The 27,541-nt window shown below is 37.9% G+C and overlaps 1 protein-coding gene across 1 annotated transcript in view; it reads left to right on the top strand.

Annotated features, from left to right (window-relative positions):
* LOC131429552 (mucin-2) overlaps window positions 1-27,541 on the top strand; it is a 492,050-nt gene that overhangs the window by 439,921 nt on the left and 24,588 nt on the right. Inside the window, exons 2-5 of the mRNA XM_058593748.1 lie at window positions 23,448-24,001; window positions 24,065-24,270; window positions 24,411-26,774; window positions 27,123-27,292. Coding sequence (XP_058449731.1) covers window positions 23,448-24,001; window positions 24,065-24,270; window positions 24,411-26,774; window positions 27,123-27,292 — 3,294 coding nt within the window. The remainder of the gene's footprint in view (window positions 1-23,447; window positions 24,002-24,064; window positions 24,271-24,410; window positions 26,775-27,122; window positions 27,293-27,541) is intronic.

Here is a 27,541-nt window from a genome sequence, read left to right as displayed (position 1 = left end):
ATATCAAAATATTATTTTAAAGAATCTCTATACTATACAGCGCCTAGATGCCTGAACAATTAGTAAAAAATTGTGTTACCCGTTCAATTCGGCAGATCATTATGCCGAACTCGAGAATTTAAGTTTTAAGTGAGTGCAACATTGGGTGAGAAACGGCAGAATACCTTTTTATTTTACCACCCCATACACAGATTCAACCATGTATGGAAAACCAAAAACGCGGATACGTAGTTGCGTCAATGTAGAACAGATACGTAGAATATAGCTTTTTTAAATCCACGCCAATAGTTGTTTATTTCTGGCAGCTGCAACTCGCCTTTTTACCATGCGGATAACATTATTATCGCATGTCACTAGTGTTACAAGAACTCGTCAAAAACATCGTATCGTACCTCATCAATCTCCACCTCGGATCCTACACCGCTTGGGATGTACCGTTATCCACCAGCCACCATGTACTATGTCTAAGTAGAGTTTGCCGTCACCTCTATTCTCGCAGCTTCTTTAGAGAAGGGTGCAAAAGCATCTTCCACAGCTCTACAATCCACATCAATAATATCAATGTCGTCCGCAAAACCAAAGAGTATATGGGACTTACTAATGATGTTTTCGTTTCTCTTCTTATAGAACCTTCGAGCGTTATATTGAATAACAAATTTTAGAGCTCGTCGCCCTGCTTCAATCCGAGATCCCGTCCTTCCCAGCGGGCTTTTCATTTTAAAAGTGTCTTCTATCGTAGGTGGGTCCACAGCTTGTCCATCATCCTCAGTCGTCATTCTGTTAGTGCTCTCTTCTATCGATTGCATCATCATCGATGGCCGTTCAGAATTATCATGACCTGAAGGTTATGCTCTGTATATGATGGAACCAGTAAGATGTGGTGTACTATGAAAAATGACCACAATGCACCGATGAACACAACTAAATAAACTTGCAACAAGACAATGCTCGCCCACATATTACCAGTAAAAACACTAAAAATACTAAATATTGCCTGCAGGAATACTAAAAATAGAAACGCCACCCACCCGCCGTAGAACCCAGACATTGCTCATTTCTATAACAATTTGCTCCGATAGATGCAGCATGGTATGGGTAATCAGCACTTCTTCATTTGCTGTCGAATATTTCGAAAAAGGGATCCGTGAAATGGTAGAAATTTTGGTAAATGTAGAAGCTAACGATGGACAATAATACTGTGGGCAAAATATAGTAAGACTATGCTCATAATTTCAAAACTCTTTATTTTTTTTTTTTTTTAAAATAACTATTTATTGGAATATGAGTTAAAATTAAATTATTAAGATTTAAATTGGGTGTTCAGCCACAAGTGGTGACTTTTCAGCCCTGTTATATATATATGATTTGGTTATTACCATGAAGACATCATTTGCTTCCGCAATTCTGAGATTTTTGTGTAGGGAAAATTCTAAACCTACTTGTATTGTGTAATGGGGAAAAGGAACTTATATACTAACTTACTAACTAATACAGAGAGCGAATCGATTCAATTGAAGATTGCATCGATTTTTGTCGGAATTTGCTTATAACATTATGTGACATTACATCTACTGGTTCTATATTTGTGAGTCTGTGTAACTCATTTGTACTAAACCAGGGAGGACGCTTCAGAATCATTTTCAGAATTTTATTCTGAATCCTTTGAAGCGTTTTCTTCCTGGTGGAACAACAGCTTGACCAAATTGGTACCGCATAAAGCATGGCTGGTCTGAAAATTTGTTTATAAATTAACAATTTGTTTTTTAGACAGAGCTTAGAATTTCTGTTTATAAGAGGATATAAACATTTAATATATTTATTACACTTTGCCTGGATTCCTTCAATGTGATCCTTGAAAGTGAGTTTTTTGTCATACGTTAAACCTAAGTATTTAGCTTGATCAGACCATGTCAATTCCAAGCCATTCAATTTGAGAATGTGATTATTGTTTGGTTTAAGAAAAGAAGCTCTTGGCTTGTGAGGAAAGATAATTAATTGCGTTTTTGCTGCATTTGGTTTAATTTTCCATTTTGACAGATAATCACTGAAAATATTTAAACTTCTTTGTAGGCGACTGCAGATCACTCTTAGATTTCTACCTGTGGCTAACAGACTTGTGTCGTCACAGAATAGCGATTTCTGACAACCAACGGGTAGATTTGGAAGATCAGAAGTGAAAATATTATACAAGTTCGAGCTACACTCGAACCCTGCGGAACACCGGCTCGTACGGGTAGCAATTCAGATTTACAATTCTGATAGCTAACCTGAAGAGTACGATCAGTTAAATAATTTTGAATCATTTTGATCAAATAAATAGGAAACTGGAAATCAGACATTTTTGCTATTAAACCTTTGTGCCAAACACTGTCGAATGCTTTTTCTATGTCTAGAAGAGCAACTCCAGTGGATAACCCAGAAGATTTATTTGATTTTATCATGTTCGTTACTCTGACAAGTTGATGAGTAGTTGAATGTTCATGACGAAATCCAAACTGCTCTGGTAAAAAAATTGAATTCTCATTTATATGAGTCATCATTCTTAACAAGATAATTTTTTCAAAAAGTTTACTGATAGAAGAAAGTAAGCTAATTGGGCGATAACTTGATGTTTCTGCTGGGTTTTTATCAGGTTTTAGGATAGGAATTACTTTAGCGTTTTTCCATCTTTTTGGGAAGTAAGCTAATGAAAAACACTTGTTGAAAATTTTAACCAGGAGTCTCAAGGCAACATCGGGAAGATTTTTAATAAGAATATTAAAAATTCCATCATTACCAGGAGCCTTCATGTTTTTGAGTTTCCTAATAATTGATTTAATTTCATCAAAATTCGTCTCAATAATGTCATCGTGTGATAACACTTGGGTTGAAATATGATCATACTTCAGTGAGACTTCATTTTCAATAGGACTCACAACGTTTAAATTAAAATTGTGGACACTCTCGAACTGCTGAGCTAGCTTTTGAGCTTTTTCACCATTTGTAAGAAGTATTTGATTTCCTTCCTTGAGAGCAGGAATTGGTTTCTGAGGTTTCTTAAGAACCTTAGAAAGTTTCCAGAAAGGTTTAGAATATGGTTTAATTTGTTCAACTTCTTTAGCGAAATTTTCATTTCGCAAAAGAGTAAATCTATGTTTAATTTCTTTTTGTAAATCCTTAACTATGTTTTTCATAGCAGGATCACGAGAACGTTGATATTGTCGTCGACGAACATTCTTCAACCGAATGAGCAGTTGAAGATTGTCATCGATGATAGGAGAATTTAATTTAGTTTGAGCTTTGGGAACTGAAAGATTTCTAGCTTCGATAATATAATGATTCAAATTATCAATTGCTGTGTCGATGTCCGCAGAATTTTCTAAAATAGTTTCATGATCCACATGATTTTCAATGTGAGATCTGTAATCCAACCAATTAGCTCTATGATAGTTGAAAATAGAACTAATTGGATTAATTATAGCTTCGTTAGAAAGTCTGAATGTTACAGGAAGATGATCTGAGTCAAAATCAGCATGAGTAATCGGTTCACTACAAATGTGACTTTGATCTGTTAGAACCAGATCAATTGTAGACGGGTTTTTCACGGAAGAGAAACAAGTAGGATTACTGGGATGAAGAACTGTAAAGTAACCAGCTGAGAGTTGATTATGAAGTATTTTACCATTACTGTTATTTTGCCTACAATTCCACTGGACATGCTTAGCATTTAAGTCCCCTATTACGAAAAATTTCGATCGATTTGTAAGTTTTTGCAAATCGCCTTTAAAGAAATTTAATTGTTCGCCGGTGCATTGGAATGGCAAATATGCTCCAGCGATGAAATAAATTCCATGAATGGTTTCAACTTCGATTCCCAAGCTTTCAATAACTTTAGTATTGAAAGAAGGTAAAATTCGATGTTTAATTTGCCGTTGAACAAAAATGGCAACTCCACCACCAATTCCAGTAAACCTGTCAAATCGATGAACCACATAATGTGGAATACTTTTCAATTTTACATTTGGTTTAAGAAAAGTTTCTGTCACAATGGCAATATGAATTTTGTGAACTTTGAGAAAATTATAAAATTCATCTTCACTCGATTTCAAAGATCGAGCATTCCAATTTAAAATATTCAAATAATTATTTAACATCACTGTTAAATTTTAAATTCATTATAATATTATTTGCAAATTTCCATCCGATTTGAAATGCTTCAAAAAGTGATGAAGTCGAATTCATTTGGATGATCATTTGAAAAAGTTGATCTTGTAGGTAGATCATTTTATTTTCAGTTATATCGCCTAAATCGACTTCATTTAAAGAAGCGAATGGCATTGAAGGAATATTTGTAGGTAGACTGCCATTAGAAGAAGATGATTTGGCCGGTCTACCTATTAATAAATTGTTTTCGTTAGAAGAAGAACTGCAAGGCGGTCCTGTGTTTTGATTATTTACATTAGAAGAAATAGGAGATAGATTTCTACCTAATATACCAGCATAACTGACATTAGAAGAAGATGATGACGAGGTCGATCTACCTGTCAATAAATTGTTTTCGTTAGAAGACGAATTGGCAGGTGCCTTAGAAGAATTTTCAGGTATGTTCTGTAAATTTAAGGTCGTTGATTTGACTTGTTGTCTAAGCGAACGAGCGTTTAAAATTTTTTCCCTGACAGGACATTTCAAATAATTGGATTTATGATTTCCATTGCAATTTGAACATGAAAATTTATCAGTGGTTTCATTCATTGGACAAACGTCTTTCGAATGCGATTTACCACAATTCAAACACCGTATATCCATATGACAATTTTTGGTTCCATGGCCGAAGCCTTGGCAACGACGACATTGCGTTAAGTTTGCAATACGATTATGCCGTTTATAATGTTCCCAATGAATTTTAATGTGGGAAATGAAACGTACTTTTTCTAAAGTTTTCAAATTGTTTACATCACTTCGATTGAAGTGTATTAGGTAAAGTTCATGGGAAATTCCAGAGCGTGGTTTAGAAGTACCATTCGCTCTTTTTTTCATAAGTATTACTTGGGAAGGGGCAAAACCAAGCAATTCTTTTATTTCATTTTTAATTTCATCAATACTTTGATCATTTGATAATCCTTTCAAGACAGCCTTGAAGGGTCTGTCTGATTTTATATCATATGAATAAAATTTATGAAGTTTTTCGGACAAATATCGAATAAGACGTTCGTAATCTTCCAATCCATCCACCAAGACTCGACATTCTCCTCTTCGTCCGATTTGAAATGAGACTTTTACTTCCGGGAGAAAAGTAGAAAGCTCAGTACGGAATGCTTTGAAGTCGGAAATCATCACCGTCACTGGTGGCATAGATTGATGTTTCTTCCCAGAACGACAAGCGTCCATTTTGGGAATTTTTGAAGAATTTTCTTCTATGTCGCTACAATCGGATTCAGGAAGAATCTCGTAAATATTGTTAGACGGCATAGGATCAACGGAAGGGAAATCCGTCCGTTGTCTTTTATTTTTACATTCAGATTCTATAAGATCGTGAATGTTATTAGAAAAATGTTGAATAACGGATTGTGATTTATTCCGTATTGAATTATTTTTAGCCTTAGGCTTGTTGCCTTTCCGGTTGGACGCAGGCATTTTTGAAATTAATGAAATTTTAAATTAAATTAACTAGGCTAAATTAGTCTTCGATTAGACTCCTAGCTAGCCTCAAAAAAGGCTAATTAATTTCTTAGACACTCTAATATCACTCTTTGTATCACTTAGTCACTCTAATATCACTCTTTGTATCACTTAGTCACTTAGTTAGTGATTCAGGTAGCCTTGAAAAAGACTGAAGCCTTGAATCAATGAAACTCTAGGTAGCCAGAAAAAAATTCCAGGAGCCAAGAGCTATACGCGTGCGGTGCGAACGACTGTTCAACACCGACTTGACAAAACTCTTTATTAATTCTTCCAAATCTATTGCGTCCCCAGCTTTTGATTGCGTTTCGAGCTTACATAGTGCATCGGTAGAACAAAAGAATGAAGATATACCAAAGCAGAGAGCGGATGTCTGATACTCGGGGGATGGAATATATCGGGGTTGGATTTCAAACCCCGAATTTAGGGCCAGACTTTTTCTGGGCCTAACAGGCGAATTACCTTAAGGTTAAAGCCTCTATGATCGATCAAATGTTTAACAATCTTTCTCACCCTATCGGGAAAACGTCGGCTCGAAAATGTCTTGTTTGATATTCCTTCGCTCTGTTTCTCTAGCGATACATAATGTAAACATAAAGCTTTTTTAGGTCAGCGCGGTTGATGCAAATGGTGCAGAATTGTCCGATGACGGGCCGATCGAAGCGCTACGATCGGCCCTATATCGTGCTCAATCGGTCCGATAATCGGACCGATGATCGGACTTATGCGGGTCTACAAATTTCACTGGGTTGAAGTGGTTCGTCATAAACGCGTTCTTGACCCTTTTTGAATAACTTGTACCAATATAAAAAACTCTTACTCGTGACATACAATTATCACCGAAGGCCTTTTGCAACATTCTGAATGTTTCGGCATCAGAAATTTGGTTCCGCACACAAAATTTAATGGAACTTCTTGATTGAATAATTTTATTCATTGTAAAAGTCGCCGATTGCACTTTTAATGCTTCAGAAAGACATACGTGTACTAAACACGAATGAATTTTTCGACATGATACTTGGCACAGATATCACTGACAGTCATACCAACCTAGAAAAATTTCGACAAATTAGGTTTCCGCGCGAAATATAAGTCAAAAGTCATACTACTTTTTGCCCACAGTCGTACTTTGAATATTCAATTTTAAACCATTTTTGTCAAGATAGTTTCAAGTTTAAAATAAAACGGCATGAGCCTATTTATACGCCATTGAAACTTTGAAATCAGATGGCTCCGAAAGCGACTTTTCAGACGAAACTTTTACTATCGATTTGTGTTATTGAAATAGGAAATAACCTGACTGATTCAGATATAAATCGGAACTACACGACTCTTGAAGTGATCAAGTCCAAAGTCTACTAGTCTAGTCAATATATTTTAAAAAGATGTTGTTATTAACCTAAACGGTATCGTTCCATTCCTTTAACAGTACATAACTCAACATAAATTAGAACCACGATAGGTAACTGCAATATCGTTATTTCATCATTGTACAGTCTTCTGTCTCGTGTAAGAAGTCCCAAGAGTTATTGGCCGATCCCTTAATTGCAATAAATCCAATAGATGGTCAATCTTGTCTGCCACATCACGATAAATTGAGCTACAAGAACCAAGAACGGCTCAACGAGTAAAAATCGTTTCCTACAGATAGCAAAACCTTCTGGTCAACCATTCTAGTGTCGGTGAGTCAATGCCAGGAATGTACATTTTACAACTGTCCTTTTGCCAGTTTACGATTAACTAGCGTTGGTTTCTATTTCCTTCTTCAATGACATCGACAGGATTGTTCCCGGTATCCCATTATTAGTCAGTGCCGAAAGCAGCTATTCCCTGATCCGATCGGTTGCCTCTCAATTGACATGACATTACAATTACACTTTGTTCCAAAGGCAACCGCATTATAACTGATGGCAGGGGCTAACCGTTTTTCCTATATGGATATGAATTTATGAACCCCCAGCCAGGCCAGTCAGAGCCAATCGAAGCCCACACCCATCAGGCTGGCTGCTAACGACAGTCCGAACAGCGGTACAAATTGATGACATCTTGGACGATATAAACATAACTCTTCAGCACGACTCGGCGATATACGAGAGGACCCACGCATGCATGCCCGCTGGATTCAAGAGCACCGGTTTCGGTTCAAGTTCAGGACGTGCGCAACGTCACTGACCGTTGTTGCTCGGCCGAGCTTGTGATACTGGCTGGTTGGCTGGTAGGCTGGCACACGCAATTGTGACTCTAGGCTCGGACCCGGCTGCTGCTGCTGCTGGTGGTGGCGGATGAAATAGCCCCTAGATGTGAAAAAGAAAGACGCAGCTAAAGTGTCTTTGAACTTGAACTTCCCGGTGGACCTATCCCACGGTACTGGTCGGTAACGGATGAGCTGTAGGGTGGTATTTTGTATGCATTTTTTTTTTCGATTTATGACCCGGAAGAAATTTAATAATAGCTTCACAACAGGAAGATATAGATTTACCGATTTTAGTCCAATAATTTTCATTAGTCATTTTGAATATGTTTGAAACAGCTGTTGAGTATTAAAAATAGATCAGCTTGATACCACACACCCTGTTTCTGCACGTCTAGACATCCCAATTTTATGACCTCACCATTACGACTCAATGTAGTTTATTTTTGCACTGTATCCTATGCCAGCCGGACATACGAGTTGGATATGTTTCAATAAATTTCTAATGTGTCTAGTGGCAAGTTTCAACTCCCATCTTAGGCGTAGATCTATCGCACTACCCACCAGAGTTCCCGTTCGGTTACACAAGTCCAGCTGGGCCCACACGATACCGCACCATTTGCCGTATGATTGGAAGAATAGTGGCGGCCATGCACTGAACCGATAGTTGGTGTAAACAAATGGGTTCAATTAAGTTGTAAACTAACAACGGCTACCCCATAAATCAAGATTGACTGACAATGCATCGGCGAGAATGCAATGGCGTAAAAAACATTCTGATGCAAAAATGGTTTCCCTCTGTCTATACATGAATCTTCGACACCATGATTCAATGGCCATTCTTTTGGCCTCGGGTGACATCAGGCACCGGTCAATTGTGAATTGCGGTACCAACGCTGGATGCTTCAATCCGTTGGCGGGAGACTTGTTCGGATGATCCTTGTTTGTGAGTATAGCAAAAAGAGAGGCAGTCAATTTGCATAACATAAAACTTGGCCGGCATCTAGTCTAGAACAAAAAGATTGTTTCTTAGCAGACTAGGCACTTTGCTATTCACACTGATCGGTTCGATTTATTAAGTTGACAATTATTGACACTGTCGGCATATTATTGTAACATAAGTTGGATTACTCATGTTTATTGGAAAATGAAACAGTTGTGTTCGATAAATTCCGAACAGTTTTAATGATCAACTACACACTTCAAAAAAAAATATCTGTGATTTTACATTTTAATAGATGCACATAAATGGAGTGTTGCAGTTCATGTAAATTTACGTGCCAGAACATTCAATATTGACTTTAAAATGACATGAAATTCATTGAAATAAAAAAAGTAATTATAGCGACGGCTGTGACTTGAACCGAGAATCATCGGATCACAAAGTACGCTCGTTGATCGACTGAGCCACAGAAGCACACATCTGCTTTGCTGGTAAAAGCTGCATTTAAATTCATATACACAGATAAATTTTTTTTGTGAATTTACATTTATTTTCATGCACATATTTGGAGCAGGTAACTTAATGGAAAGTTACATTACAAAACTAAGCTATTTGTAAATATACAGCCTTGTTCAATGAAAAAGTAAATGCCTTTCAATGTAATTTTACATCAATTATGGTTTTAGATCAGATTTTCGTTTCAACTGATGTCCTATTGGTTTACATGTCGCGTAAGTTTCATTTTTTCTTTCTGTATAGTCTCACAGGCTAGCCGTATGCACATTACAATCGAAACCAGTAAAATTCATGCTAATCGAACATTAAGTCATTACAAATGAAATTTCCCATCATTTGACAAATTAGGTCTATAGAAATTACATCGCATGAGGGATTAAGTTACCTGTAAAATTTAATTTTTTTTTGTGTGTGTATAATGTAGAATTTTTAACAAAAAGTACATTAAACCAACATTCACCTATCCTTTTATTCCAGAAAAAAAAATGTTTATCGAGGACAGGTCGGTTACGGATGATGGTTTTCTAATTTTAAGCGGGTCAGGTTGAAAAATTTGGTCGGATTTCAGATAATCGAATCCGATACCTAACCCAAGAAATAAACCCGATAGGCTCGAGTGAGCTTCAGGTCAAGAAAAACAAATTCGGATTTTGAACGGGTACGGGTAAAGATTTTTATTTTCTTTTTCAGGTACGGATCCGGCTTAGAGTTTGAAAGAAAAGTTGTTCTCAGGTTCAGGTCGGGTACGAATAAATTTTTTTTCTTATTTTCCATCGAGTTCGGGTCCGGTACAGTTTCAAGTATTATAACCCAATACCTGACCAATGTAACCCGTACCACCATCGTATCCCGAACCATCAATGTAACTGAAAGGGCTTTTAAAGCATAACAATAGATCAGAAGCAGGATTTGGATTTGGATTTTAAAACGATTTCAAATATCGTTTCTCGCTATCTACTCATTAAATCCGTTCCGAAAATAAAGACTGTCCCAGAAAGTATGGACACACTTTGTTTTCGCTGTAAATAATTCACAAGTGTTAGATATTCAAATTTTATTCGATATACTGATAATATTAGACTACAACAACAGAATATTATTCTCAACATTTGCTACATACCCATTGTAGACTAGCTGATGCACCTTCTTGCGAACGTTCCTATCTTTCTCAGTGACAGTCCGCGTTCTGTGCACCATTTGTACACAATTTTTCGACGTTGTTCTGTTGAAAGTCTACGCATTTCGAAACGAACTAATGAAAACGAATAAACAACTGCACAAGTGGTAAGAGAAGAGTGTAAACAATAGGACGCAGGCATAAAAATTGACAGATTCTGAACCATTGCGAAATGGCAGCGGTTTTTGGTTGCGTCCATACACTCTGGGATACACTGTTAAACCTGAATGTCGCCACTTTGGATTTTTGAACCACTTCAAACGTCGTTCTCCGGCATCTAATCATCAAATACGCTCCGAAATATTTTTTTTCTAGAAATATCGTTTAATCGGAAGTTGTCTTCCTGGAATCTACATCGAGCTTAAACATTGTTTTCCATCAACTTTTCTCAAAGGGTGTTGCCGGGTAAGCTAAGCTGAGCTGAGCTGAAGTAGATCGCCCGTAGTTGCACTTCGTGATTGACCGAATGAGTGGAAATGTTCAATGAACCAAGAAATAGAAGCTTGGGAGAAGCAAACCATTTTCACAGTACATACCCACTCACTATTAACTTTTCATTAAATGATCAATAACGACGCCGGCTACGATCAAAGGCTGTGCTACTGAGGAAAGGAAGTAATGTTAGTCCGATACTCGTTGTTTCTAGAGACCGCGGGTACCACTGTATCGCCACGAGCATCACGGGGTAGGAGCTGTGTTAGTGGGGAGGGAAAGAGATCCGGATATGTTTAGGTAAACAATATGATCTCAACAAAAGCTGATTTTCGATACTCAGGAAAAATGTAATAAGGCATTATAAGTAAGAAAAATATACAATATCACTAAGGAACGATCTCACCAGTATCCTTTTTCTTCTATTCACATTGCTGTTAACAACGCGAGGTGAAACACGACTACTGAAAAAATAACATAAACACTCGCGAATGGGTTTACTGCAGACCAGGCGCGTAGCCAGAGAAAATTTTCGGGGGGGGGTTTTAGAACATGGTGATAAATCAACACATGTACAATTTATATCACAATGTTTCCCATGGGTTATAATTTTTTGTTTCGGGGGGGGGGGGGGTTTGAACCCCTAAAACCCCCCCCCCTGTATACGCGCCTGCTGCAGACCAATTTTAGATTTTCAGCTTGAATAACAAGATTGACTTGTAGGTTTACACGCATTTACACACGAAATCTGATAACACCGACAATGATATGCAGATGGCGGTTAATATCGTTTATTTTTGGGCGGTAAATTCTCAGTTTCCGCCACTTGAGTTTGTTTAGTTTTGCGAATCAACATTATTCAATAAATAGCACTCTCACTACTAAATACACACTTGCCACATCTGTACTATCACTAACTATAACTGTTTTGACCAATTTTTTAACTATACGTATCAAACAACACATTGAAATTAGACTTTTTTGTACGCTGCACTTAGAAACCGCATCATACTCCCAGTGATGCCAACTCTCTCCTCTTAAACCTTTTACTGCCATTTTTGTCGAGTTAGGGTAGTTCGTATGATTTTTATTTTATTTAAATTTTTCATAAACATCTTTAGCAAAAATATATATAACAAAATCAGTAATATTTTAGGCTTTAAGGGAAACCTTTCTGATTTTTTCAGAATTTTGTATTTGAGTATTTTAAGTAAGATAAAATGTTCAAATTTTTTTTATTTTTTTTTATTCTCTCTTACAATTATGGTACCACTCTAGATTGTACATAAAATAAACATTCATAATACACTGTATTATTTTCAGATTTTTCGAAAATGTGGACGGGTATAATATCAGACCTCGAAAAAACCATGCGTCTCCATCAAATTATCATTACATGGAGACACATGGTATTTAGTTCGGAAATCATACACTACTCGCCTTCAGAACTAAATACCATGCGTTCTCCTCTTCTACAACTTGAGTTCAGGTCTTGGGTATTGAAGTAATTAATAATGGTAAAAGAATTTCATCCTTTATGTCATTTAAATACGTTCGCACACCTGACACGAATTACCTAGTATTAATGTAGAGCATGCATTAGTGAACATGTAGCCAATTGTGCTATATTCAGCAAAAGCTCTGAGAAATATTAAAAATATAGTTATTTTGCAGAAAAAAGTATTCAAAGTATGACCATGCCCGAAGTCAACAAAAATCCAGAACCAAGCGAAATAAAAAAAAACTCTTCAGCTATCAGTTTTAGGGCAAACTCCGTCAATACTCAAGTCCTGAACTCAAGTTGTAGATGGAGACGCATGGTTTTTAGTTCTAAAGGCATATGATGTTTTTTTAGGACTAAATACCACGTATCTCCTTCTGATGATAATTTGATTATCGGTCCCACCGTATCGGTTTTATGAACAAAAAAGGTTCCACCCAAGATTGCTTTGCAACAACAAAAAACATTGCGCCCGGGGCTGCTTCGAAAAACCGAAACGTATTAGATTCAAATGAAAAGAATTGTATTGCCATACAAATCTTTTTAATGTACTGTTTAGTGTAAAAAAAGGATATATGTGTAGCAACCTTCTTCAGAAATGAGCCAATTGGATAAATTTAGTTTCAAATGAAAAGACCTAGGATTCAATAGAAAATTGCTGAGTTCTATTTAGATCTAACTTTAGGTTCCGGAACTACAACATCAAAACGGTTCCGAAATATTTACACCAATGGAAATGGATCTTCAATGTCAACTTCTCTTTCTGAGCAACCTAGATAGCTGTATAGTGTCGGTAGCGATTCTCGACTGGCTAAAAATAACACTACAGTCCACCTGTCCCACCTTGCGGCATAACCAAACAGGTCCACCAAACAGGTATACCGTGGGACATCCACCAAGAATTGATTCACTGGTTTCCTGTTCCATACCGTAATAGGCCACTAAAACGGAAGATCGCAAGTCAAGGCGTATTTTCGTGCCGTGGACTGAATGACTGCTGCAGCCTAAAAAGGCAGTCATAAACGGAACATTTGTGGACTTTGCCCGTGCGGAGCTCAAAACTGTGTGTCACAGTTAGACTGACTAATTAAATATGTCTATTTTTCGGCATATTTGCCGTATAACCGGTCTTCGCCGAGAGATGACTTCATATACTGCATATTATATGAATTCCAGTGGAGCTAAAGCCATCAAGAGTAAATTCATTTCTGTTTATTTGCTCTCATACAATACTTAGTTGTTTGTAGTCATTTTGGCACCTGGAGATTGTTCAGCATTTTGGCACCTGGAGATTGTTCAGCATCCTTTGGTGGATGCAGAACGATTTATTTCTTTTTGTTTTTTTGCTATTTTTCCATCTTACTCACTTTTCATTTCCCTTCCATGCTCCTTTTATTCTTCCCTTCTCATCAGGAAAATGGTGAGAAGCCACGGCAAGGAACAAATCTCCAAATAACTAAGGGAACGTACCACTTGAGCCAATTAAGTCTGATTCCTGGATCTAATTCTCGTCTCCAAAACTACAGGATGAGAAATGCGAAAATTTCAATTTTGAAAGTATTTTCTATAAGAGGCCATGCAAAAAAAAACAGATTCTTCAAAATAGATTAGCAAATATTATAATTAGCAAATCATGGTTAAACGAACTCAAAGCTCCAAAATCGAACTGAACAACTTAGATTCAAATAAAAGAAATTATGATAAAATCGATTGCGCTGAAATTTCATCCAGATCCGACTTACGGTTCCGGAAGTATAAGGTAAAGAATGTTAAAAGTCGCCATTTAGGTGACGGCGATGAGACAAACCATTACAATATGTAAAGGCTTGTTAGTGGATGGATGCAGGAAACGGTTTTGGCTACACCGGTCACCAGATGCCGGTTCCGGAAGTACCGGAAGTAATGATCATCCCATGAAATCGGAACTAATGTTGATTTCTCAGGAAATTTGAACCGATTTCCACAAACTTTGGCTCAAGTAAGTTGTCTATCAGATTGCTATGAATCTTTATCGGAATGTAGACTTCCGGTTTGAGAGTTTGAATTTTAAACTGCCATTAAGGGAACGACGCAAAATGTGAAAACTCTGTGAAACAGTGCATGAAACTGTTCCAATATATTAGTTTTGTTTATTAGTATATGGCCATACAAATTTGCTTTGCTATTCCGATACCGGAAATATAGACACGATTTCCTACTTATCATAATGTTTTCTAGAATGTTTCGTAAAACCTGATGTCTTGAACGAATTAAACATTCAAAAAACTAAGTAGGCTCGTACTGCAGATAATATCAAACAGCTTGTCACAAAAATATTACATTAAATGAAAGCATTTAACAAATGACACCCTCGATCCTACTCGTCGACTCTGACAGAATTACGTTGCAATTAAAATCCAAAAGTTCTCATTCAATCCGGCCTCGCATTTATATTATAAGGTCAATCGCATGAGTCAACAGGAGCCACCCGCGCTTTTATTCTTATTTTGCAAGAATAACAGGATTTGCGATCTGCTCAATGTAGAAGCGACTTCGTTCGACAATGTCAATGATCTCTGGAAGCGCAATCAACCAACAGTTGCGGATTTAAAGCCCACTCACGAGGGGACCGTAGTTACTTTATATTACTGAACGCTAAACTCCCAATGATAAACATCATCAAGAAACTGTGCCAAAACGTGGGATTGCCGCGACTATCGAGTTTAATACTTCCAAGTCCTGCCAAATAAAGATTGGAGTGCTCGAATGTCAATAGCACGATTAGTGGTTTTTACCTTTTTTGATGAACGTGAAATCGATCGAAATTAAATCGTTCTTGATAGGAGTAACGGATTCTCAATTGCAAATTCTGAATAGCAAGTCACTAGTCTGATATTTGAAAGAAACGTACAGCTTGTACTGAATTGCGGTATGATTCGTTCGAAATTGCACATGAAAATAAACTCAATATTTATCACTAATGAAAGCTAAACTTTTCCTAGACTTTTCCAATATTTTGTATATTTAAGGGAGTATTGTCTCAAGTTACATTTTGTATCATGTAGTGAAACCAGATCCATTTTCTAGATTCTTAACACTGATGAATATTTGGGTATAATACATCACAAAGGAAATATCTTATCTGCGTTTATTGCGAGAATAGATTTTCTGTCGTCCACTAAGCAGTTTTCTACTTCTATCAGTATAAAAGTGTTCTATGTAAAGGGTCACATTCTGATTTATGTTAGCTAAAAGCACTCTGTGATTACACGTATTACTTTTCCAAACAGACTAACTCAGAATGGGTCGAGCTACTATACATACAAACTGCGAAAAGTGCACGAAACGTGCACAAAACTAATCAAATTATTCTAGATTTGCACTAAACTGATTATTTTTATCTCAGATTTGTACAGCAGTAATCTTTATAGTTCTTAAAATAACATTTCGAGCCTTTGGAAGGGTTGATTTTGTATAATGTTCCCCATCGTTATCCACTTTTCGTTGTATTTTGCTCCAATGCAAACAACCAGCAGCAGGATAACGCAATCGATCTTCTTTAAAGAAAAGCTGGCTCAGTGAACGTCTCGCAATTGACTCAATACTGAACTGAATTCTTGATACTGGAACTGGAACTGAGCTCAGGACCTGAACTAACCGGAATTATACACTTGCTTTACTTTCTGCTTAGTTAACTGCGCAGGCTAGAATGAACGAAATATATCAAGTGTTAACCTTTTATACATAATTTTGAATTATTTGTGATTATGTCATACAATTGAAAATGTTATCATAAATCGATGATCATATTTCCGGTGAGATGCAGTAAAAATTATGTTGATATGTTAGATACAACAAGTGATATTCACAATCAAAAACTTATCATTCTCTAAGTAAAGTAAGTCGTATTCACGACAAAAATAACATGCAATTCTGTTTTCAGCCTGGAAATACGTACTATGCCAAACAAAACCGCGCAAAATAAACCATTCCAAAAGAATCCGGGCTGTTTTGATAAACCGTACATAAAAACTTAAGTGGTTTCGGGCCAAAATGTGTGTGAAAACCAAATTTTTCATATGAGTTAGGGAATGGGACATTTCGTCGAAAGGGTTATCTCGCCGAATGGGACATTTCGCTGAATGGAACATTTCGCCAAAAGAGTATTTTTCAACTGTACTGTAAAATTCTACAGTAGAGCACTGCCACTACGTGACTACTAGAGACGAATGCATCAAATTATCAATGTGAAGCAAAGCAAAGTCTTGGCATTACATTCCTTTTGTGGAATTTGGCCTTTCTGTTTCAACAGACTTCTCAGCCGATTCTTGGTGTACAGAATCATTGCATGGCTAGTACTATGGATCCTATTGACACTAAGAATCCTTCCAGGTCGGGGCTCGAATAAACGACAACTGTCTTATAAGACCAGCGTCCTATGCATTGAATCGACAACTGGGGACAATGTGAATAAAATCTAATTCTGGCCATTTATCAAAAATATTTATTTGTTTTTATGTTTCCGGAGCCAGGATGGATCGGTGGCATGAAGGCGCTAAGGCGATGCCGGCTGGGGTGACCGCCGTCCCCGTCCTCTTGCATACAATCCTGTTTGCTCGGTTCACTCGAAGCTAGTGAAGACCGAACGAGTGGCAGCGAGGACGGACAGCATTCGAACAAATACGACGTGGTGAAGCCGCATTAGATATTTTTTCATTTGCACTCAGTTACCGGAAAGTACCGCAAAAGTTTGCCTGGTAGATACACCAAAGCAAATACTTTGATGCTTAGTAGTTAAATAAATCGATATGAAAAATTTAATCAAGAGAGTATTCTTTCGAAATCAAACACGGGCAAGTGTCCGTTATTTTTAAAGGGAGATACAGGAAATAGTTCATAAGTATGATTTTGGTCAACAAACCGAGCTAATTATCATTCTGTTTCTCTTTCAACTCAATTCCAACACAATATAAAGACTTTAGTGCGATTCGACGAATTTACCCTTTCGGTGAAATGGCTTTCAGTGAAACGGCCAACGAAATGGCGCATTTGGCGATATGGTTTTCGGCGAAACGACTTTCAGCGAAATGACCCTGTTCCGTGTGCTTAAACTGCAAAACCATGCAACAGTGTATTTTATTATTATTTTCAAATAAGTAATTCATATAATAGTATGCTACTCCGGGAGCGATTTAATTTTCTTTGAAAACCAACTTTTGAACCGGGACCCGGAAGGCAGAGTTTCATATACTGCACCCTTTGATGAATATTTTTTCACAAATAGTGGCGAAACGAGGTGCACATTTTTATAAAGCTCACTGCTAAATTCATCCAGTTGGCAGATCCTTTTAGCTAATGGATATACAGGGTGATTTTTTAAGAGCTTGAGAACTTTTTTGAACAATAAAACGCATAAAATTTGCAAAATCTCATTGGTTCTTTATTTTAAACGTTAGATTGGTACATGACATTTACTTTTTGAAGATAATTTCATTTAAATGTTGACCGCGGCTGCGTCTTAGGTGGTCCATTCGGAAAGTCCAATTTTGGGCAACTTTTTCGAGCATTTCGGCCGGAATAGCCCGAATTTCTTCGGAAATGTTGTCTTCCAAAGCTGGAATAGTTACTGGCTTATTTCTGTAGACTTTAGACTTGACGTAGCCCCACAAAAAATAGTCTAAAGGCGTCAAATCGCATGATCTTGGTGGCCAACTTACCGGTCCATTTCTTGAGATGAATTGTTCTCCGAAGTTTTCCCTCAAAATGGCCATAGAATCGCGAGCTGTGTGGCATGTAGCGCCATCTTGTTGAAACCACATGTCAACCAAGTTCAGTTCTTCCATTTTTGGCAACAAAAAGTTTGTTAGCATCGAACGATAGCGATCGCCATTCACTGTAACGTTGCGTCCAACAGCATCTTTGAAAAAATACGGTCCAATGATTCCACCAGCGTACAAACCACACCAAACAGTGCATTTTTCGGGATGCATGGGCAGTTCTTGAACGGCTTCTGGTTGCTCTTCACTCCAAATGCGGCAATTTTGCTTATTTACGTAGCCATTCAACCAGAAATGAGCCTCATCGCTGAACAAAATTTGTCGATAAAAAAGCGGATTTTCTGCCAACTTTTCTAGGGCCCATTCACTGATTTGCAAGCGTTGCTCGTTAGTAAGTCTATTCATGATGAAATGTCAGAGCATACTGAGCAAATAATAATGCATGAAAATCATAACCTCAAAAAATCTGAGCAAATACTAATGTATGAAAATCCTAACCTCAAAAAAATCACCTTTTATAAACCTTCTTTGAGGCTACTAGTTCACGGTTTCCGCTTTAGAAAGCACCGATGATAGTGAAGAAAAGCTCCAAAAACGGAACTCACTTCGATTTCTCAGCAACGGTTAAACCAATTTTCACAATTTATGATTCAAATTAAAGCTCTCATTGTCTTGGATGATACTGTGAAATTTTATCAAGATTCGACTTCCGGTTCCAAAATTATATGGCGATGTGTGTCAAAACTTTTAAACCGTCATACGAAATGACGATGCAAAACCGCTACGTGTTGATAAGGAAGAATAAAACACCACCGCTTTTCGAACGAAGCACGCAACGTGTCTAGTTCAATTCGGTATAACGTGCAGGGTTACCAGATTTCAATCTGTATTTTTTAGGAAAAAAAATCTGTAATCGAGGGATCAAAATTCTGTATTGAAAATCTGTATATGAAAATGATCAGAAATTAAAGCGCAACGTAATGAAAAAGTTATTGAATCGAATCTGAAATTGACGGATTATTTTGTGTTTAGAGGAAGCATATTATAATGGATTGGCAATCAATTTTTTTTTCTATTTACATTATGACCAAGGCTACCAAGGCTTTTAGAAAACGTAAATAATTACACTAAAATAATTGTAATAAAAGTTAATATAAATAAAACGTCATTAGCAGATGGAACTATTTGTAGTGTTTACCATCCTTGATATTCTCTTTTATTCAATTGGTACCCACTTGTAAGTATTATCACAAAATCATGATAACGATTTTATTCAATAAAAATATACTTATTGCCTTTCTCATATAAAAGGTATATGCAATCACTTGAAAAATTAGCTACTGAAAATTGACCCGGAGGTCTAAATGTTCTATACAATTCGACACAATTCATCGAGCTTAGCAATGTCTGTGTGAGTATGTATGTATGTATGTATGTAGGTGTGCAAGTATGTATCAAATAACGGGTGGCAACTAAAATTTTGGAATTTTTTCGAGGCCTGTATGCTCAACAACAAACGAGCTCAGAAAGAACTAAGAGTGTGTATGTGTTAGCTCTCTTTCTCCTCTTTCTGCTAGTATTTTCTGTTTTGTTCATGCTTGCTCAGTTTTGTTCAAAATGCCGTCGAAACAAGAAGTATTTCGCGAGCGCATTGTACAGTTCTACGAACTGCACAGAAATCTCGACAAATAGTATACGCAAAAATGTTGCGGCTTCGACAGTTTACAATATCCTAAGATACCCAACAACTGCTCGTAAGGAAGGTAGTGGAAGACCAGCCAAAATTATGGACGCAAAAGGACTTCGTTCTCTTTCTCGTGCCATCAACAACAAGGATTCACTGAGTCAAAGGGATGCCGCACAAAAGTTCAACTGTTCTCACCAGTACATCTGCAAAACATTGAGAAGACTCGGAATAAAGTACCGAAAGAAGACACGAGCCCCGGGATATACTGACGCACGAACATAAAATATTAGTTTAAGCATAAGTTTGAACAGAAAGTGATGATGTACATTGTCATTTCCGAGAAAGACATTTCTAAGCCATGGTTCAAGTCATCTGGGTTGGAAATCAATCAAGATGTGTACCAGAACGAATGTTTGTAGAAAGTTTTGATCCCGTTTTTTCAAAAACATCATGCTGATGGACAATACGTGTTTTGGACGGATAAAGCGTCATCGCATTGCGCCAAAATACACAATCGTTCCAGAATACCCATTCGGTCCCATTTGTACCCAAAAATTACAACCCGATAAATCTACCTCAGTGTCGCCTAATCGAAGATTTCTTCGGGGTTTTGAGCTCCTTGGTGTACTAAAATAACTGGAGAGCCACGAATTGCTAACAGTTGATTGGTAGAATCAAGAGATGCGTTCGCAGAGTTGACATGAAGGCCGTACAACGCTCCTGTTCCGACATCAAACGGAAGCTTCGTCGAACATCCGATTACGGACCGTTTTCAAATGTTCACAATTTTTTTTCAACAATGAACAAAGTATCTTTAATTTCAATAAATCAGATCTTCTCCAAGTATATTTGTCTTTTTTGACAGCTTGAGAAAGAAATTCCAAAATTATAGTTGCCACCCGCTAATGTCGCTCATTTTCCTCAGAGCGCTCCCATATATTTCTATTGAATTAAGTAACAATGCAAAAAAGGGTAAAATTCTTCTAGATTTTGCTCAAAACTGAATTAAGTTGTAGGCTATATTATAAAGCTATAGCTATAAAACTCCAAAACGAAACTCACTCAATTTTCTCACAGGTGATATGATCGATTTTCACAAACCTAAGCTCAAATGAAAGGTCCAATTGTCTCATAGATTGCATTTGAGTTCCGGAATTGTAGAGTAAAGTGTGTTTACAATTTCAAACTGTCATTTAGTGCGACGATGCAAAATAAAGAAAAACTCTTATTAACTCGACAAAACTGTTAACAAGTTGAAAAGGTTATGAAAAGACAGTTTTTAATTTTATTCAAGCTTGAAAACAAATTTTCTTAGCAGAATTGTCTAGTGTTATATTTTTGAAAATATAAGTAATATGGTGGATTAAAAAAGATTTTCATTTATTTATTTTTTCGACTGAATTGTACGCCAAATTTTATTTCTGCACGATTTCTACTCGAAATTGTTTTGTAAATATAAAAGAAATAATGTTGTAATCATAAATTTTTGACGAAATATTTATTTTATAAATACTCATAAGTATTTATTAGTGTAAACGGCATGTGACAAAGCGGGATGGACATTTGTTTTTATCGTTATGAACAATTACTTAACGTAACGAGTATCCAAGACTATTTTTTAGTCTCTTTTTCCATCAGGCTGATATTCTGTTCTGAATGATAGAATATCAAATAACTGAAAGTTTCGTCTTCTACAAATATTTTGTTCTTGGTTTGATGTCACAATGACAGAATTTTATATTTTGTAGCAATGTCTTTCGTGCAGACATTGTAATGATTTATGTTGTTCTAACTCTTATAATGTATAAATAATGATTTTTGTACCACTCAGATATTTAGTTTTAATAATAAATAATCCGGGCTGCGAAGTACCGCAAAAATGTGCCTGGTAGATAGGTTAATGTAAATACTTTGACGCTTTGTAGTTAAGAAAGTCATTCAGTTTCCATGAAAATTTCATTCCGAAAATCATAAATCAATCAGGAAAGTTCATTCAGGTAGTATTTTGGTAAAACATAACGAGCGTGAACACTAACGTCATTCATTTTTCATTACACGGAAAGACCGAAATCAGCATTTTGGCGAAAAAATTAGTTGATTTTCTGATTTTAGTTAGTTATTTTTTGAGACAACTAAAAAAATCTTACTTTTGCTAATATAGATTTTCTAATTCTAGTTCCCTTAATAATAATAAAATATTTGTTGAAATGGCTATTTTTTTAGTTGAATTCACCAATTAAACGTGCTGTCATTTCTTAGCTAAGGCACACTTCATATCCATTCAACTAATTTTTTAGTTGAATTAGAGAAATAAAACGTTGTTTTCAACCAACATAAATGGTTGAATTGGTTTCTGCAATTCGCAGCTATATGGTGCTCTGTCACCGAAAAAACGTTAACACCGTAATGACTACTAGCCACTAGATGGCACACTACTAAAAATTTCAGTCGCGGTTATCTTTTCTATATTGGCAGGTATAAATACAATGTTGTATTGGAGAAAAAGACATAAACGAAACATAAACTTCTTTTTGAAAATTTTACTTATAAATCACTGTTTTCTTCATTCGACTTCGCGAAATCGACTCACTCACTGAAAACTTTGAGCACACGGAAAACAAAAACCGAATACAAGTAGAACACCGGACGGCATAATCGGAAGATTGAAAGTTACAAAATACTTTATTTGACATATACAATTAGAGTGCAACATTCGAAACTCACTTCACTGTCCCGCGTAAAAACATTATTACCCACAATCGCTTCAAATGCGCACAAATTCTGAATAAATACACTTTCCACTAACAGTTTACGTCTTTTTTACATATCGGTTTAGAAATTTTTATATGGATATATCGTAACACATGCGAAAAACATCTAAACAATTTGCAAGCAGTTTCAACAAGACTGTCCATTTTAGCTTTTTAATGGATTGTTTTGCTTTGACACTTCTCGTGAGTTTTTGGCTTCAGTTCAGTAATGACGGTGATAGATAAATAGAAACAAATTTTCTGATTTTAATAACGAAATTAGTTGTCAATGAGAATTTCGTGTTGGATTGAAATATTGCTGGTTTGTGTCCAGAATATTCGCCAACTAAACACATTCTCTAAAAATTAGAGATTTTTTCAGCTAAGTAAATTCTCAATTTTAACTATTTTTATAGTTATTTTTAAAATTTTGTTGTTAAAATCAACTAATTCAAAAACAGTAATACGAATTAGCGGAGAGCTAATTTCGGTCGTTCCGTGTATATTAAAGCAATTTCAATACGATATTAAGACAATTGTGTGAATCTGTCAATGGTCGATTCGGCTGAATGACTTTCGCAAAATGACTTTGCGATTTCTGTTTGTTTCCAATGTTATTTAATACAAATCTTTTGGTACACAAAACGATGTTTTGTGGATATGTATCCAAACTCTGTTCGCTTTAATTCATAATTCAATGATGCATGCAAGGGGTTTTACAATTATTTGATATTTATTATATAAAGTCCGTCTGATGGTACAAGAATCAAATAAGTATATACTTCAACTACACAAATTGCTGTACTAATAGAAAATTCATTTTTTCTCTCTTCCAGAAAACGTACTGGCACAAACCAGACGTGTGTTTCGCACGGGAGTCGCACAACCCCGAGCCCTCGGCTCGAATCCAAGAACCAGTCATTCATCCTCCGTGGATTTCAACTGCCCGGAAGAATTCGGATACTATTCCCACCCGACAGACTGCTCCCAGTATTATGTTTGCGTGTTCGGGGGAGCTCTGCTGGAAAGTTGTACCGGAGGGTTGATGTACAGCCATGAGCTGCAAACCTGTGATTGGCCACGGAATGTGGGCTGTGACGTTCAGTCGCAAAACGCTCAAGCGGCGCAACTACGAACTACCGTGACACCACGCGTTCCACAGGTTCTATCCCGTATTCGATTTTCTTCAAGTGGTGCATCAGCACCATCGGCACCGTCCGGTCCATCCGGACCCAGTGCTCCATCGGGCCCGTCGGGTCCTGGACCGTCCGGACCTGCACGCATTCAACAAATTCAATCACTACCGCCACCACCGCCGCCAGCAAATCCGAATCCTGTGATCACAACACGAGGTCAACCGAAAAACTCTCCTCAAGAAGATATTGCCAAGGTTAGTTTTCACACACATTGACTGCTCGTACGATCCGTAAATCGTATATTTGTTCACCAATAGCTCTATGCCGAAGCCCACGATACACTGCCGCCAGTCGAGGAAGACGAATCCGATCGACAACAACGTGTTTACCGTGGCCAGCCAAGTACGGTCACGCAAGTGCAGCGTGATCGAGACGGTATCCTCCAGCAGCCAAGCGTCAATGCTATTCCTACACAGGCAAAAATAGGTTCCTTTGCGTACAGTGCCCAGCCACAGCCATTCAGGTAAGTTGTTAATGTACTTTCCCGCACTAGGAGCACTAACTCTAGCCAATGGAATCTCGTATTCACCACCAGTGAAATTTTACTGCTATATATTCCTAAATTCTTTAAACTCAACTTCCCTATTTCAAACTCGCACACAGTGACGAAGACGTATTGCAAGACCTAGACCTAGAAGCGCAAATTACTCGCACCAACGCTCATGATCGCAAGAAACGTGACGTGATCTCCGACGTTGACAAAGGAACAATCACTGTTACTAGCACTCGAGATATGCAAAACAGTTCACTGAATATTGCTGAGAATCAACAGAATAGACGTTCCGATCCAGACGAAACGGAACTGACGGATCTCAGCCAATTGGAGGAAGCAGTGTATGGCGAGGAGAGTGCACGAAGTGCCCGACAACTTAGGCCACTGGGAAACTGGCAGTATAGATCGTTGGATACATCACTCTCCCGTCAGAACAGCTTCTCGCCAAGTAGCTATGATCCGTACGCATTCTCGGCTGGACCAACATCACCGAGCTACCTCAAGTCTGGAGCGCGGTACTACCAGCCGCAGACTTACAGTAAAAAAGAAATAACCAACAACTACAACGATTACCTCGAAGCATACGTGAAAGCCAAACAGGGTGGTAGCCAATACTTAAGGCCAGTAGAAGTATCTCATCACAAGGCACCGGGTCTTCAAAACTACAAAACTGTCACCAAAATAACACCTCAGGATGCATTGATCCCTCTCCTGATCTCAAATCAATCGCCGAGGCCGCAACAGTATCAAACTGCATTTACCGCTGCCGCTTTTGTAAATAATCATAACGGTAAAAAGTACACAACACCGGTTCCGGACATAGACGATGACACCATTCCGGATAACTTTGCATATTTCCATTTTGGTAATCATTACTCGTCCACCCCCATATCCGTCAACAATCATGCTAAGAATGCAGCAAAAGCTAATCCACAGCAATCGCCGAAGGTGGCTCAACCTAGCAACCGAAGCCCATTTATTGCATTTAGCTCCGTCGGAGGGTTCTTCAACAATCAACAGACTTCCAATCCGATCAAAGAATCCTTCGTAGGAGTATCCAAGTACCCTGCGCAGCAGGCAAATTCTAAAATCCTCGCTGGACCAAGTACTCCAGCACCGGTCTATGAAAACGTTGGAAACTCCGTGACACAGCTGCAACGGTTTCCGGCAACGACTTCAAAGTCTCCAGTGACCCTAGAGTTCTACCCACAGAATTTGTTTCTAAGCAATGGTAATTTATACACGAATAGTGTACCGTCACAGGGCACATTCAACAACTACAACGAAAAATTAATACCAGTATACGAAACGTCCACACTGAGGCCGGCCGGTTATTTCGTAACCAAATCCACAAACGGCTTTCAACCTATCTCGGTATCCACTACTCCAAGATACTACCATCAAGGTAGCCAGAATAATCCGGATTACACAAGATTTTACGAAAGTATCAAAAGCAGCCACGTTCAGCAAACGAACGTAAAAATAGTCGACGAATTGAAGAACATCGGCTCACAATTCCCAAAGAATGTTACCACGAATCTCCACCCGGTGCCTTCAGTGCAACATCAAAACAAACTACCTCATTACGGACCATCAACTGTCAAACCTGTAAGCGAATCTAATGAGTATTACTATGAACAAGAAGATGAAGTTCGTGGTCACAAATATGTAAAAAACACTCTTAGTGGTGATCGTAAACCAACTTATCCGAAACGTCCCGTTGAAGACGACGACGAAGAGTATTACGAAGAAGATGACGAAGATGACTACGAGTACAGATATCCGGTGAATAAGTCCAAGTATACTCCAATGACGGAAACCATGGCACCAAGACCAATCGGAAACCTGACTACTCCAAGACCGGCGGCGTCCGTATCCGGTCACGTGTACTATCCGAACCATAAGTACGAAACAACGACTTGGCGTCCAAGCACCGTAACAGCTCATTCTTCAACAACGAGTGATATTCCCCCAATCATAAAATTTCCAGAAGATGTATTCCAAGGTATCAGACCCTTGGCGGATATCCCTCGTTATCTGAACAAATCAACTTCTCGACCATACACCGTACGGCAGCGAGTCCGACCAACTGCAATTCCGAATGCAAATCTCATTGACGAAATCACTTCCAAGGAACTACTTCGAACGACTGCTAAATCGTATACCTCTAAAAGCGTAGCCAAGACGATATCGACAACAACATCGAAACCAACGACAACAACCACAACAACAACTACGACAACGACGAGTACTCCACCACCACCACCACCACCGCGAACGCGAACCACTACGACATCGACTGTCGCGTCGACCTACGAAACGACGTCTCGAAAACGGTACACCGTTCGACCGAACCGTGGCCAGCAACGCTGGCGCACAACCGAGACCCCAGAACAGCATACCGTTAGCACCAGACCGAACAAAAACCCACTCCGTAACGATCGTTTGGAACTCGATGAACGGCTACCAAACAGGTACGAGTATTACACCTTTTCACCTAGTGTTGTGGGATTTTTGTTGTAACGTGTGTTCTGTACGCCCCAGAACCGGTTCAGGTGATCACCATCAGACGTGTGTTTTTTCTTCCTCTACTATGGGTACTACTAACTCCTTGTGTTGATTCCGAACGACTTTGATGCATCCGCTGCCTTCTGCAGTTCACGTTTGTTCTGTTCTCTTGTAAATAGATTCCACCAACGACTATTGTGTTGTTGTTGTTTATTTTTTCTATGACTCTATTCATGCCTTCTGCATCCTCAATTGTACAGCGCTCGATTTAAGTGCTACCTGGTACTAACCGGTTCCATCGTGTCTCCTGACAGAGTTGAAACATCATCACCGGCCCCGAGCAGATACAATTCCGACCAGTCACAGAAGACTGTTCTCAGCCAGAGCAACAAAAACTACTACAACACCAGCAACTACGATCCGTCGGCGTACGATTCCTACTATGCTGTCTATGACGAGGATGTAGAGCTGTACAGAGATGTTGGTGAGTTGTTTTTCCGTTTTTTAAGCTACTAACACTGTCAAAGGAAACGTCAGATAAAAACTTTATTTTACAGACATTCAGTATTCAACAATTTTCATACATTATTTATTCCCATACAGACCAGTAATTTAAGAAAACTGAAACATTCGCGTGTGAAAAAGTGTTCGAGTAAGAATACCTCTAGCAAGATTTGACAATTGTCAAACTCGTTAATGAATAAACGTGAAAATTAAAGTTACCTTGCTAAGG

Source organism: Malaya genurostris, chromosome 2 (assembly GCF_030247185.1).
Source record: "Malaya genurostris strain Urasoe2022 chromosome 2, Malgen_1.1, whole genome shotgun sequence".
NCBI classification, from domain to species: Eukaryota; Metazoa; Arthropoda; class Insecta; order Diptera; family Culicidae; genus Malaya; species Malaya genurostris.
Note: the sequence above shows the minus strand (reverse complement) of the source record. Positions and strands in the feature narration are given on the sequence as shown.